This window comes from Schistocerca americana, chromosome 2 (genome assembly GCF_021461395.2).
Source record: "Schistocerca americana isolate TAMUIC-IGC-003095 chromosome 2, iqSchAmer2.1, whole genome shotgun sequence".
Taxonomy (NCBI): domain Eukaryota; kingdom Metazoa; phylum Arthropoda; class Insecta; order Orthoptera; family Acrididae; genus Schistocerca; species Schistocerca americana.
Window position 1 is genome coordinate 607,245,596 of NC_060120.1, and position 15,393 is coordinate 607,260,988.

The 15,393-nt window shown below is 42.4% G+C and overlaps 1 protein-coding gene across 7 annotated transcripts in view; it reads left to right on the plus strand.

Annotated features, from left to right (window-relative positions):
• Positions 1-15,393, plus strand: part of LOC124596570 (patronin) — a 397,221-nt gene that overhangs the window by 366,148 nt on the left and 15,680 nt on the right. For all 7 annotated transcript variants that reach the window (XM_047135757.1, XM_047135758.1, XM_047135759.1 and 4 more), the window contains one exon: positions 10,711-10,812. In XM_047135757.1, the coding sequence (XP_046991713.1) occupies positions 10,711-10,812 (102 nt within the window). The remainder of the gene's footprint in view (positions 1-10,710; positions 10,813-15,393) is intronic.

Genomic DNA, 15,393 nt, shown 5'->3' on the forward strand with positions numbered 1-15,393 from the left:
AGCTACACAACTCATTATGGCATCAGTGTCCATTTGTGACACATAAGGATGGTAGCAAGTTGCATATCTAGGTTTCTGTCGGCTTTAATATAATGAGAAGGAAAGTTGTTACTCACCATATAGTGGAGATGCTGAGTCGCAGATAGGCATAACAAAAAGATTTTCACACTTAAAGCTTTTGGCTAATGGCCTTTGTCAACAATACACACATCCTGGATTTTCCATTGTTTGATTTCTGTCTGCATTTATAGTTTACTTCTTCAGTTAGTCTGGCTAGCACGAATAGGAAGTATGCATGCTGTGTGTGGATGCAGGATGAGCTGACCGCAGTCTGCAAACAGCTGAATGTGCCCTTAGCTACTGTCAGCCACCTGCAGGCAGCTGCCTTGGAATGTAGCAGTGTCAGAGAATCTGGCACCTCGCCTGGCACCTCAGGTGTCACTGGTTCAGTCATAGGCCCTTCTGCTGAGGCAACTCCCAATGTACCTCAAGGGGTAGATCCACCCTCACAGCAGAGTGAGTAGCGGGTGTAAATGCATTCTCATCACTTGAAGCGGAGGGGCTAATGTGGAGACTGGCCCTCTGGCTTTGCCTATTCACCCTGTGAATGGACGGATGGCTGCTTCTTCAGTAGGATCCGAGCAGGCACACATGGGTAGGGCTTTGCTGGTTATATCAGGTGCCACCAACATGATGCGCATTATGGAGCACCCTTAGGAAGATAGCATTCAGGGCTGGAAAGAAAGCTTCTGTGCACACGCCATGTTTGCTGGTGGGAACTCATCCAAGATGTGGATGTGGTCTTGCTGTGGCTATCAAGTGTGCAAGGTGCAGTTGTCTATAAGTTGTGGCTCACATTGGTGAAAGTTGTGGCTCACATTGGTGAAAGTTGTGGCTCACATTGACACCAACATACCTGTTGAATGGGTTGTGAGGTCATCCTAAGTTCATGCAGGTAGCTGGTGGATGTGGTGAAGGCTGATGGCCTCAAACACGGGGGTGCAAGCAGAACTCACAATATGCAGCATTGTTCCCAGAGTTAATCAGGGTCCTTTGGTTTAGAGCCAAGTGAAGGATTACAACTAAAGGCTTTGTTGACTCTTGTTATGGTCTTGGCTGCAGGTTACTAGTCCTGCATTATTGGGTGGGAATTTTTAGGAGCACTCTTGATAGGTCAGGGGTGCACTACACAAAGGAAGCAGTTGCTCAGGTAGCAGTGTACTTGCAAAGTGCACATGGTTGGTTTTTTTTAGGCTACGTGGCAGTTTGATGTACTCTGATGAACACTCGCCAGTAGATAAGCAGAAAGGGAAGACAGACTACATTCAGAGTAAAGACATTTTGACTGTTGACATTTTATCAGTCAGAATATTCGTAACAAAGTTCCCAAATTTACTGCCCTCCAGGAAAATTCTCACACTCAAATTATTCTCAGTACAGAGTGCTGGCTGAAACCCGAAGTAGAAAGCTGAGCTATTTAGCTTGGTGCATTACATATATCAGAAAGACAGATTAGACACCATAGGAAAGGGAGTGTTCATTGCAGTAGTAAAAAATAATGTGTGTCTTCAGGCCAAAGTTGAATGTGACAGTGAAATTATATGGTCACATATAATACGTCTAAGTCAAACAAATTTAATTGTTGAATGATTTTACCAACCACCTGATTTCACTGTGATAGTTCTAAAGTCATTCAAAGAAAGTGTACAGTGAGGAGCATGTAAATATCCAGATCATCCAATAATAGTTTGAGGTGTCTTCAAACTACCGAGTATACACTGAGACATCTATGGATTCATTGTGGGGATTATGGACAAAAAGCATTGTGAATGGCTTTTCAACACAGTTTCCTGAAAACTGTCGTGAGTAACTACTTCAGGAATATCTTAGTCCATGTAGCTACAAACATGCTGGACCTTATCTACATCTACATTTATACTCCGCAAGCCACCCAATGGTGTGTGGCAGAGGGCACTTACTATGCCACTGTCATTACCTCCCTTTTCTGTTCCAGTCGCATATGGTTCGCGGGAAGAACGACTGCCGGAAAGCCTCCGTGCGCGCTCGAATCTCTCAAATTTTACATTCGTGATCTCCTCGGGAGGTATAAGTAGGGGGAAGCAATATATTCAATACCTCATCCAGAAATGCACCTTCTCGAAACCTGGACAGCAAGCTACACCACGATGCAGAGCACCTCTCTTGCAGAGTCTGCCACTTAAGTTTGCTAAACATCTCCGTAACGTTGTCACACTTACCAAATAACCCTGTGACGAAACGCGCCGCTCTTCTTTGGATCTTTTCTATCTCCTCTGTCAACTCGATCTGGTACGGATCCCACACTGATGAGCAATACTCAAGTATAGGTCTTACAAGTGTTTTGTAATCCACCTCCTTTGTTGATGGACTACATTTTCTAAGGACTCTTCCAATGATTCTCATCCTGGTACCCGCCTTACCAACAATTAATTTTATATAATCATTCCACTTCAAATCGTTCTGCACGCATACTCCCAGATATTTTACAGAAGTAACTACTACCAGTGTTTGTTCCACTATCATATAATCATACAATAAAGTATTCTATATATTCGCAATACATTACATTTGTCTATGTTAAGCGTCAGTTGCCACTCCCTGCACCAAGTACCTATCCGCTGCAGATCTTCCTGAATTTCGCTACAATTTTCTAATGCTGCAATTTCTGTGTATACTACAGCATCATCCGCGAAAAGCCGCATGGAACTTCCAACACTATCTACTGGGTCATTTATATATATTGTGAAAAGCAATGGTCCCATAACACTCCCTTGTGGCACGCCAGAGGTTACTTTAACGTTTGTAGAAGTCTCTCCATTGAGAACAACATGCTGTGTTCTGTTTGCTAAAAACTCTTCAATCCAGCCACACAGCTGGTCTGATATTCCATAGGCTCTTACTTTGTTTACCAGGCGACAGTGCGAAACTGTATTGAACGCCTTCCAGAAGTCAAGGAAAATAGCATCTACCTGGGAGCCTGTATCTAATATTTTCTGGGTCTCATGAACAAATAAAGTGAGTTGGGTCTCACACGACTGCTGTTTCCAGAATCCATGTTGATTCCTACATAGTAGATTCTGGGTTTCCAAAAACGACATGATACTCGAGCAAAAAACATGTTCTAATATTCTACAACAGACTGACATCAGAGATATAGGTCTATAGTTTTGCGCATCTGCTCGACGACCCTTCTTGAAGACGGGGACTACCTGTGCTGTTTTCCGATCATTTGGAACCTTCCATTCCTCTAGAGACTTGCGGTACACGGCTGTTAGAAGGGGGCAAGTTCAACACTATCTCTACAGAGACAGGAATTAGTAATCATGATGTCAGTACAGCAACTATGATTATGAAAGTTAATAAATCAATCAAGACGCTTAGGATAGTGTTTCTACTAGAAAGAGCAGATAAGCAGTTGTTAGCATATCTGTTAGACAGTGGACTGACATCACTTAGTTCCTGTAAGATGGACATAGAGGAAGTATAGGCCAAATTTAAAAAGATTGTAAATCATGATCTGGAGAACTATGTGCCTAATAAGTGGATTAAGAATGGAAAAGACCCACCATAGTTTAACAACGTAATTCAGAAACAGGTGAGGAAGCAAAGGCTGTTGCACACACTCTCGGTTCAAAAGAGAACAAGCAAATTGACAGGCAAACGTTAGTACATATTCTTTCGTCTTTGAAAAGATCTGTGCGTGAAGCATACAACTTTATCACTATCATACCTTAGCAGAAGATCTGCCTGAGAACCCAAAAAATTCTGGTCCTATGTAAAGTCATTAAGTGGGTCTAAGGCTTCCATCCATTTACTTGTTGACCAGTCTGGTGTGTTGGTTGGAAATAGAAAAGTGAGAGATGAAATTATAAATTTCATGTTTAAGAAATGGTGCATTTAGAATAGTACAGCATACCATTATTTGACCATCACACAGACTTCCCATATGGACGACTTAGTAATAAGCATCCCTGGTGTACGGAAACAACTGAAAGAGCTGAAAATAATGGGATTGTTTATAAGTACATTTTCTGCTACGAATCACGATTTTCTCTTATTCACATTTTACACTGGTATTTCAGAAAATGATTCCCATTTTCAAGTGCATTTTGTCTGTGCACTATGCTGTTTTTACATAATGTTATTGATGTGTGTGGTTCTGATTTGTTTTGCTGTCTTTAGTGCAGTATATAAAAATGGGCAATTTTTAGTTAGTTGTCAGTTTTAGTGTTGAAATTTGGAAGAACTTGTACTTTCAGTTTCCTTATGGTTGATTAGTGCAGTGTGTCTCAAATGTTAAACATCACACACAATTATCTGTGCACAGTATAAATTGAGAATTACATAAATAAACGAACGGCTACAAAGATTTTTTTTATTTATTTATTTTTTTTTTTTTTTTTTTTATGTAGTCATCAGAGATAATGTTACAGACTGCCACAGAGTATGAATACTTTACTAGAGAGGGTCTTTATCTTAACAATCCTGGTTGCAATTTGCTTATATCTATTTCACAATGGTGCTTATTTCTATGCGCTACTATTTATATATAAGTATGCTGCCAATGCATCATTCACTGATTTACTTGAAGTTTTTGTTTACCATTTTATTTTCATACTTTCTGTAATGTGAATATATCACAGTCACAGGCTTGCACAAAACCATTTATAATCAACAAATTAGAGTTGAAAATATATCAGTCAGCAGGTCAGGATGGAATTCCAGTTCGGTTTTATGAAGAGTACTCTATTGCTTTGGCTTCTTACTTAGCTTGCATTTATCACGAATCTCTTGGCCAGCACAAAGTCCCAAGTGACTGGAAGGAGGCACAGGTGACTGCTATATACAAGAATTGTAAAAGAACTCGGCCTGCCCTTCTCTCACGTGGTATAGTGCAAACTACATATAAACGACAACAGGCAGATTCCATATTTCCAGATTTCTGGAAAGCATTTGATGCAGTGCCCCACTGCAGACTATTAACAAAGGTACAATCATTTGGAATAAGTTCCCTGATATTTCAGTGGCACGAAGATTTCACACATAATGCAACATAGTTAGTTGTCCTCAACAGCAAGTGTTCATCAGAGACAACATTAACGTCACAAGTTCCCCAGGGAAGTGTGATTGGACTGCTGTCATTTTCTGCATATATGTAAATGATCTGATGGATAGTATGCACAGCAGTCTACAGTTGTTTACTGAGTATGCTGTGCTGTACGAGAAGGTGTCAAAGTTGAGAGACTGTAGGAGAATAAAAGATGATTAGACTAAATTTATAGCTCTAAATTTAGAAAAATGGAAATTAATGTGGATGAGTAGAAAAAATAAAACCATGATGTTTGGATCCAACATTAGTATAGTCCTACTTGACACAATCATGTCATGTAAATATCTGGGTGTATCATTTTAAAGTGATGTAAAATGGAACAAGCAAGTAAGGAAAGTGTGGTTCATCTGTAAAGGAGACAACATATAGGTTGCTAGTGAGAGCTATTCTTGTGCACCACCCAAGTATTTGGGATACATACCACTGTCAGATTTGTTACAGATAGGTTCAAACAACACACAAGTGTTACAGAGATGGTTCGGGAACCACTGGCAGGAAGACAGCGTTCTTTTTGAGAAACTTCGGAGAACTGGCATTTGAAGCTGACTGCAGGATTATGTTACTGCTACCAACATACATTTCACATAAGGACTGCAAATATAAATATTAGAAATTAGGGTTCATATGGAGGCATACAGATATTATTTGTCCCTTGCTCTGTTGGTGAGTGGAACAGGAAAGGAAATGACAAATAGTGGTACCAGGCAGGCACTGCCACTCCCTGTGCAGGCTTGTGGAGGATGTGGATGTAGAAGTAGACATAGGCAAAGACGTCAGTGCCTGCTGCACCTCCCAGGCCATTTTGATACTCCCACCCAGTACCAGAGCCTCTAACATATCCTTGCACCAACACGTTCTCCTGAACTTAACCTCCCTTAACTCATACCCCCTCTTATTTAATTGTTGTCATTTTCCCCACTATATCCGTCGTTTTCTTTTGTATTTACTTCTCTTTGTTCCCCCCGTCTCCCCCTTCCCCCCCATCTCCCCCTTCCCCCCCATCTCCCCCTTCCCCCCCATCTCCCCCTTCCCCCCCATCTCCCCCTTCCCCCCCTTCCCCCCCGTCTCCCCCTTCCCCCCCGTCTCCCCCTTCCCCCCCGTCTCCCCCTTCCCCCCCGTCTCCCCCTTCCCCCCCCGTCTCCCCCTTCCCCCCCATCTCCCCCTTCCCCCCCCGTCACACCCTTCCCCCCCCCGTCACACCCTTCCCCCCCGTCTCACCCTTCCCCCCCGTCTCCCCCTTCCCCCCGTCTCCCCCTTCCCCCCGTCTCCCCCTTCCCCCCGTCTCCCCCTTCCCCCCATCTCCCCCTTCCCCCCCCCCCCCCTTCCCCCCCCCCCCACCCGTCTCCCCCTTCCCCCCGTCTCCCCCTTCCCCCACGTCTCCCCCTTCCCACCCCACCCCCCGTCTCCCCCTTCCCACCCACCCCGTCTCCCCCTTCCCACCCACCCCGTCTCCCCCTTCCCCCCCGTCTCCCCCTTCCCCCCCGTCTCCCCCTTCCCCCCCGTCTCCCCCTTCCCCCCCGTCTCCCCCTCCCCCCCCCGTCTCCCCCTCCCCCCCGTCTCCCCCTTCCCCCCCCCCCGTCTCCCCCTTCCCCCCCCCCCCGTCTCCCCCTTCCCCCCCCCCCCCCCCCCGTCTCCCCCCTTCCCCCCCTGTCTCCCCCTTTGCACCCCCCCGTCTCCCCCTTTGCACCCCCCCCCGTCTCCCCCTTTGCACCCCCCCCCCCGTCTCCCCCTTTGCACCCCCCCCCCCCCGTCTCCCCCTTTGCACCCCCCCCCCCCCCCCCCCCCGTCTCTCCCTTTGCACCCCCCCGTCTCCCCCTTTGCACCCCCCCGTCTCCCCCTTTGCACCCCCCCCGTCTCCCCCTTCGCACCCCCCCCCCCCTCCCCCCCCCCCCGTCTCCCCCTGCTGCCCTTCCCCCCTTCCCCCTTCGCAGCCCCCCCCCGCCCGTTCGCACCCCCCCCCCCCCCCCCCCCCCCCCCCCCCGTCTCCCCCTTCCTGATAGTGGTGCTACTAGCATCACTCTTATGCAAATGCCATGATATTTGAATAGAATCCTCTTTCAAATGTAAAACTAGGTTACCAATTTTTGTTTGTCGTACAACTCCTCCTTACTGTTGAGATTTTTTTCCCGCATCAATGTATATTGCAGACCAGCAGGTAGGTGCTGTTACAGTGGCAGCGTGATTGACACAGCAAGACTCATTTGTTGTTATTTCGTATAACAACCAGTTTGAAGGTTAGGTTTCTCAAATGCAGTTCATTTTTAATTGTTGCTTGTCTTCTGGCCTTGTTTGTTTTTCCCTGCCAGCATGGATCATGTTTCAAACATAACTACAAAGTGTGATATTTCAAATGTATGGTGCAGTTTTAGAGATATGAATAGATGGAACTGCAGAAAGTATAATCATAGTTACCTGAAATGGTGTTACGTGTACTACTGTTGGAAATGAAGAATGACGAGTGTGTCATTTGTTTCAAAGTCCTGTATACTGAAGCATGTTTCCTAATAAAATTACAATAAATACGGAATAAAAACAAGGTAGAATACTTTTCGCACAAATTAAAAGAAATGATTAGCAGACGTGGTATCTGTTATGCTGCTCGAGTCAGCTGCCAAGCAACTGGCAAGTGTGCCTTTGTAAGACAACACTATTAGTCTTCCAGTACTCCCTATGGCTAACAACATCTTTAATGATCAGTTGGTTGGAAAACTCAAGAGGCAAGGGTGATTTTTGCTATTCAGTTGGCTGAAGCTTGAAATGGTATGATTCAGGTTTGTGTTTGCATTGCTAAGGGTACCTACGTCATGAATTGATCCGTCATCCTGATGCTTTTCACAATTACTGTTATCTTATTCCCACTTGATGGTTGTCCTCTTGCAGTTTTCTTGATGCAGTGGTCCAGCAATGCAGCACCATCATTGTACTATGGGACTTCTATTCCTTCAGCAGAGGGCAAGAGCTGTAAGAGAGATTATATCTGTACCCACTAGCTACAAAACAACATAACTACTCTTGAAAGAGCTCTTCAATATTTAACATTTCTCATAAAAAATTACATTGAGTGAATAGATTGGTCATATACAAGTGCTCTTAGCCATTCTGTACATGATAACTCTTTGAAAAGCAAAAGGTTACATTTGCAGCCTCTTCTGTTTTGGGTCTAGACCTTTGTCTTCAGGCCACTTCTTCTCTGGAGTCCACAGAACCCCCAAAGTGCAACTGTAGAGTGTGAATACTTCCCATTGCAACTAAAGGCACTGTCTCGGCATCACCTCTTGTTGATGCACTGTGCTCCCATTTAACCCTTCATATCCACATGCGAATAAAAAATGCATGCACAGTGTGCTGTTCTTCATAAATTACTAATTAAAATCATTTTTCTTCATGAACATCTTTCACTGTTGCAGTAGAGAGAAGCGAGATGTGTTGCTGTATTAAATAATTACATGTACTGCTACAAACTACAGACAACCACGATGGAGCACACCTAATGTTTTATGTATGGTTTATACATGACAACAAATTTCATGAAGATCCTTTTTCATGAAAATAAGTCTTGTAACAAAAACAACAGACTTCTTTGAAATGCTACACTCCTTTATGGAGGAAGAAAATACTAATAGGAAGAACCATGTAGACTTGTGTCCAGATGGTGGTTATATGGCTGACTGTAGCCTGGATTTCAAAGTCTGATCTGTAAAGAGGCTTCTCATGCTATTTGGACACACTACTCTAATCACCATAACCACTGGATTCAAAAAGCATGAGGTACTACAATCAGGGATCAAAGAGATAAACTTTAAAAAAGTCAGCCACTATTTGAGATCTTCCTTTTAGTTCAGATTTATATCAAACTCCATACATGTCAAGTCGAAAGTTGTCCACCTCTCTAATAAAGAAGACTGGAATCAAAATTTATGTACATGCAACTGTCATGTTGTGTTGTCATTTCATGAAAATTGCTTGCAGAAGACTAGTACAGAACCACATATCTAATTTTTGTATCAAAGATGTGCTCTATGGGTGTGAATCATGGGATTGGGCAGGCAAGTCCATGATGAATTACATTCCTCTATTTTGCATAAAATCTTTTAGAGTATTAGACTATGTCATTATAAAACAATAAACAACTATTCCATCAACTTGTTGACAACATTTACAGCCGTCCTCTTCAGAGTTACTAATTGCTACATTCTGGGGATTATCTGCATTACTCTTTCTTTGGTTATCAAGTGACTGTCGATGTCACATTCTGGGCCACCACTGGACAGTTCAACATAAAGATTCCTACTGATGGGAGGCTGTACAATAATTTGTTGGCTGTGCTATTCTGGCAGGTGGCTGGGTAAGAAGTCACATAAAACAGTTCTTAAGATGCAAACCTCTATAATTCCTGAAATTATGTTGATATGGGGCTAATATCAAAATTGTGCGAGGGAGGCTGAATGTGCTCTGCTAGGTGGTAAGAAGGAAAAAAATCCATTGTCACGCCCTTCATGACCAGTTTACCAAATGGCGTATTCAGACAGGTTAGTGGAAAACTCTACATTGTAATTCATGCCACGAACAATGTGGGCAATATAAGTTTGTGGGCTTCCATGGCCAGTGTTAATTTGAATAAAGTAAGTTTTGGGTATTAGGCCATATCTAACACGACGAATCCTCTGATGATGTTTCGACTCTCTTCGCAGTGGTCTTCTTGACGGCTTCTAATTGCTAGATTCTGTCCTATACACTTTTTTATTTCAGTTGCTAAGTGACTACTAGCTTCACATTCTGAGATGCCGTTAGACAATTTGATAAAGATTTCTCTATGGGGTGACCGTACAGTAGACTGTGGCGGGTGACTGGTAGGCAAGAGCAAATCAACAACTGGTATCCAGGGGTAGCATTTTCCTGCAGTGAGATGTTAATGCCACACAGCTGTTCTCTTGAGGCCACTTGTTTATAGTGTAGTGATGAACCCAGGTCCTATGAATTATTTCAATAGTATCTGGTATTTTTTGCTGCTGAATCCATGGCCGCCGAGCAAGCACTCAAGGTTTTTGGAAAGTTATATATTGACTACAGTTCTGGTCATGTTCAGATATATCTCATTTCTTTTGTTGCCGATGGCATGTAGTTTTAATTCTCTGACAATTGAATGCTTATTGGGCTGTGTTATAATCTTCTTGTGAAGTATTCCGCTAGTGAAAACACACACACACACACACACACACACACACACACACACACACACACACACACACACACACAAATAGCCATCATGCACTCACATCAGTCTCCTTCTGTAGAAGATATGTCTTTTTTTCAGTACTGAAAATGGGCTTGTGTAAAGATGAAATTGAAATATTGGAATATAAGTTTGATAGTGTTTGGTCAATGTGTTTATGGTGTAACATTTTCCATCCATGTCAGTAAAGTATAGTTATGACACAATTTAGTTGATGTGACTGACTTTAAGGAAGGAAACTGGGTATAGCTGTAAGTAGTCAGCCCAGTTTCTGTTTACTTGTGTACTTACATATATGTATTTTATTATTTAGTTTTATCTCGTGCAGGTCCTGGATCGTTACCACCTGGGTTGATGACAAAGAGACGGATTTTTGATGATGGGTCTAGTGATGTCAGTTCAACACCAAGTTCCATGATGGAATATACAGGTAAATGAATGCAAAGAGTATGTTCTGAAATGTCAGTGATTATTTATTGATATATGTTCACTGACTTTTATGATTGAAGACCACATTAACTTTCAGCCACTATTGTAAGTTGCCTTCAACAGGGTGTGTAATACAATTTGAGCAATGAAACATGGACTCCGACATACTGAATTCTGTCCTGCGTTATAATCCTTAAAAGGATAAATGTGACATATGATTAGGTACCAGTGGTTGGGAGAAGGGGTGATGGTGATGATCGTTGATAGTAACTGCTGCTGGATTTTTATTGGGCCACATTGGTGAATCAGGAGTGAGCTGCTCGTGAGTGTCTTGTCTTATTGTGTGTGTTTCTGTTGGATTGTTATCGAGTGCAAAGAACGGGTGGGTGACCAATTTGTAATTTCTCTCACTTCCTGGATCTTTCTTTTCCAGTTGGTTGCATTAGTTAGAAGTGAGCCGCCTCAAACTGTTTGTATTCACCGCATTCATATTGGTATTCTGCTACTGTTAATTTAATATTTTTCCCATGCTGTAGGTAGCATTCATGCATGTTTAGCTGTGTGCTGATAGGTCACTGTGTGATAAACATCTGCAGTTTGTTAGACAGGCAGACACTTACCTTCAAAAGGAAGATTAAAGAGATGCTGGAGATACTGAAGTGGCCTGCCAGCACAAACCATAATCATGATTACAGGCATCAGTTGTCTTGGCTGCTAGCAGCAACCGACATACTGGCAGTCTGCATTGTGAGACTGCACTATTGCTTCAAGCTGTAAACACTTCTGCTAAAAGCTTACAGTGCAGTGGCCAATCCTAACCTCTTTCAGGCACTGTTAAGAATGGCAGCATATAACAGCAGCAGTGCTCTCCTAGTTGCCAGTGTAGATTAATAAAGTTCCAACATCATTTACAATAAATATAGAATAGTATCTCCTATGCTCCCAAGTCTCTATATCTAATCACACATTAAATATTATTTATTCTAGTGGTATTATATACTCCTGATGGGCACTAGCTACATTGCCTGGAATGGTGGTTCATTATTTTATTGATATTTTAAAATTTGCTGCAGTCTGTGTTCTATACTAATTTTGTGGGACAATAGTGTACTTTTTGACCTGCAGCCTAATGACCCATGGGTCTTATGAACAGTATTCATTATAGTATCACTTGAATATTGGGATAAAAATGAAGAAGAGCAATTGGAGGTTTAGATGGGTGGAGTGTTTCCTAAGGCAGGAAACAACTATGATACACACAGATAGAACTCAGTAAATGAATATTTGGAAAATTGGAAACACTTAACGAGTCATGAATGAGCTCTTGTTCACTGACACACAAGTAAAATTGAAAAGACATTGGGTGAAAAATATATAAAAGTAGTAAATTGGAAACAAGTGACTAAAAGATGAGAAAGATACCTCCTGCTAGTTATGAAACAAATGCAGACGTGCAGAATTTGTTGTGGATCAGTGTGGGGGTATAGTTTCATGAAGTTCCAGTTGGTGGTGACACTATACATAGCCTACAAAATGACATTTGTGGTGGAGGTGCATTGCAAGCCAAGAGCTATCATTGAGGGTTTTTTTGTGGCAGAAAACCAGAGCATCATAGATATTCATAGGCACTTGCAGAACGTCTGTGGGGACCTGGCCATGAATAAAAGGCATGGTGATTTGTTGGGTTAGGCATCTGTAATCACAACTAGATCATGCAAACCTGTCCCTTCTCCCGTGTACCGGCCAGCCGCACACAGCTGTGACTCCCGCAATGTTGAAACATGCGGACACTCTCATTCAAGGTGAGAGAGAGATCACAAACAAACACCACGCCACACAACTAGACATCACTGTTGGTAGTGCTGACACATTCGTCCAGCAGTTGGGATATTCAAAGATGTGCGCCAGTGGTTTCCTTGCCACCTAACAGAAAACCGTAAAGAGCAATGAAGGACCATCTTTGCAGAACTGCTTCTGCTGTACATGACTGGTTGTGACAATTTTTTGTCAAACATCATCACAGGTGTTGAAACACACATTCATCACTTTGAATCAGAAACAATATTGAAATCCACGGAGTGATGCCACACCACTTCTCCAGTGATGAGCCGGTAAAGTAATGGCGATGGTTTTCTGGGACTCTGAAGGGATCTTTTTGCTTGATGTACTCTCTCATGGTCCAATAATCAACTATGAAGTGTACTGTGCTGCCCTCAAGAAGTTGAAGAAATGGCTTCAGCACCACAAGATTGCAAACAAACTCTCCTTCTCCATGATAGTAAAAGGTCTCATACGGGTCTGCACACCTGAGAGGAGCTGGCAAAAATGCATTGCACTGTGCTTTTTCATCCACCCTAGCCCATATCTTGCACCTTCGACTTCCATCTGTTTGACCCGGTGAAAAGTGCATTCTGCAGGAAGCAGTACATGGATGATGGGGAGGTTATTGATGCAGCAGACATTGGCTCTATTGTCAACCAGTAAAGTGGTACCATACGGGTACACAGGCCCTTCCAGTAATGTGGTGTAAGGCCGCTGCATTGAATGAAGATTATGTTGAAAAATATGGTTTTGTAGCTGAGAGTGGGGAATAAAATGGTGTATTGCAAACTTTAGTAAAACCAACTTCCTTTCAAAGAAAAAAGTGTTGCATTATTTATTAAATGCTCCTCATAATTATTACCAGTAAGCTGTGCACAGAACATAGTCCTAGGAAAGGTAAATCGTAATTCACTTCAAACATTGAGCCTGAAGTTTCATAGACACAATGAGGTAATGTAGTTGTTCATGCCCTCTAGCATCTCAAAAAAAATTGTTGTTGTTGTTCAGCATTTTGAGATCTGAACTGAATATACTGAAGAAAGGGAGAAATGAAAAAGTAATTACTGAGGATAATGGGATATTAAATGTGTGCAAGGACAAGAGGCAGCATAGTAGTGCATGACTGCATCAGCATTGCAAAGAAGGGTAAGATAGGCACTACATCTAAAAACACACATGTAAGAACATGACTATTGAAAAATCCACTTCAAAGGGAGCTGAAGGAAACAAGAAACAATCGGGGGGGGGGGGGGGGGGGGGGGGGGAGTTGACATGAGTAAAACAGGGCAGCAAAAGGAATAATAATTATGTAGTTGGGAATCTGAAAAACAAGGAAAGAAGAATATGAAGGAAAAATTAGTACATTAACACTGTTTTGAAAGCTACATGGGCTAGACAAATGTAAAATTCAAGAGAATTCTTGTTGAAATTCCCCATCATTTTAAGTGCACGCATGAGGTTGGATCAGTGGTTACTTACAATACATGACCCAAGAGTCTTCTTGCCTAGAAGGTGTTCCATCAGTGAATGTCTCATCATTTAACCTTGTTAAACTGACTGTGATGCATTCAGATATCAATGGCTTCTTTGGATATACAGGGTGACAGTTATCGAACTGTATGAAAAAAAAGTAAACTAGTTAGAAACTACAGGACATGCGCACACTTTATTCAACATGTACGCATCACTACAGATATTCAGATTTAGGTTATGACGTGTTCGATATGCCTGCCATCATTGGCGATGTGCTACAGATGAATAGCAAAAACATATTGTCTTCAATATAGCCCTAAAAAAAAAAAAAAAAAAAAAAAAAAAAGGTCACATGCGTTCAGATCTAGAGAATATGGTGGCCAATCGAGGCCTATGCCAGTGGTTTCTGGGTTCCCCAAAGTGCTCCTCCAGGATATCAAACACTCTTGTACTTGGAAGGGGGCGAGCTCCGTGTTGCGTGAACTACATCTTGTCAAAATCAGGGTCACTTTGGATAATGGGGGCAAAATCATCTTCCAAAGCCTTCATGTACCATTCGGTAGTCGCCATGCTATCAAGGAAAAATGCACCGATTATTCCGGTGCCTTACATTGCACACCACACAGTCACCCTTTGATTGTGAAGAGACTTCTCGATTATGAATTGCAAATTCTCAGTCCCCCAAATGAACCAATTTTGCTTATTGATGAACCCGTCCATAAAAAAGTGGGCTTCACCACTAAATCAAACCATGCATATGCATACTAATTCCCATCATGCCCCACAGTCAACCATGCAGTTCGAATATCCTAACACAAACTGTTCAGAAGTTATGATGATTTTATTTAATATAGTTCAATGATTGACACCCTGAAGATGTGAAGTTACAAGGTGTGTGTAGTTTTTTTGTAACCTCAATAAGAATCTGGTGTGGCACTAGAAAACAGGAAAAAGAAACTAAAGTTTTAAATATCATGTTAAGGAAACCATTCATGCAGGAGGATCATAAAAACATACCATCATGTAGACTCCTTTATGGAGGACATAGTGATAGGCATTCCTGACATTGAGAAGGCCCAGAAAGAGTTGGAAAAGAAAGTTCGAATGGAATACCATTTGGTTATACAGAGATTACTCTACAGCGTTCTCCCGTTACTTAGCTTACATTTATAGTGAATCTCTCACCCGACATAACTGCCAAGTGACTGGAAAGAAGCACAATTGACTTCTGTGTAAAAGAAGGGTAAAAGATCAGACTCACAAAGTTACAGTCCCATATCCGTAACAT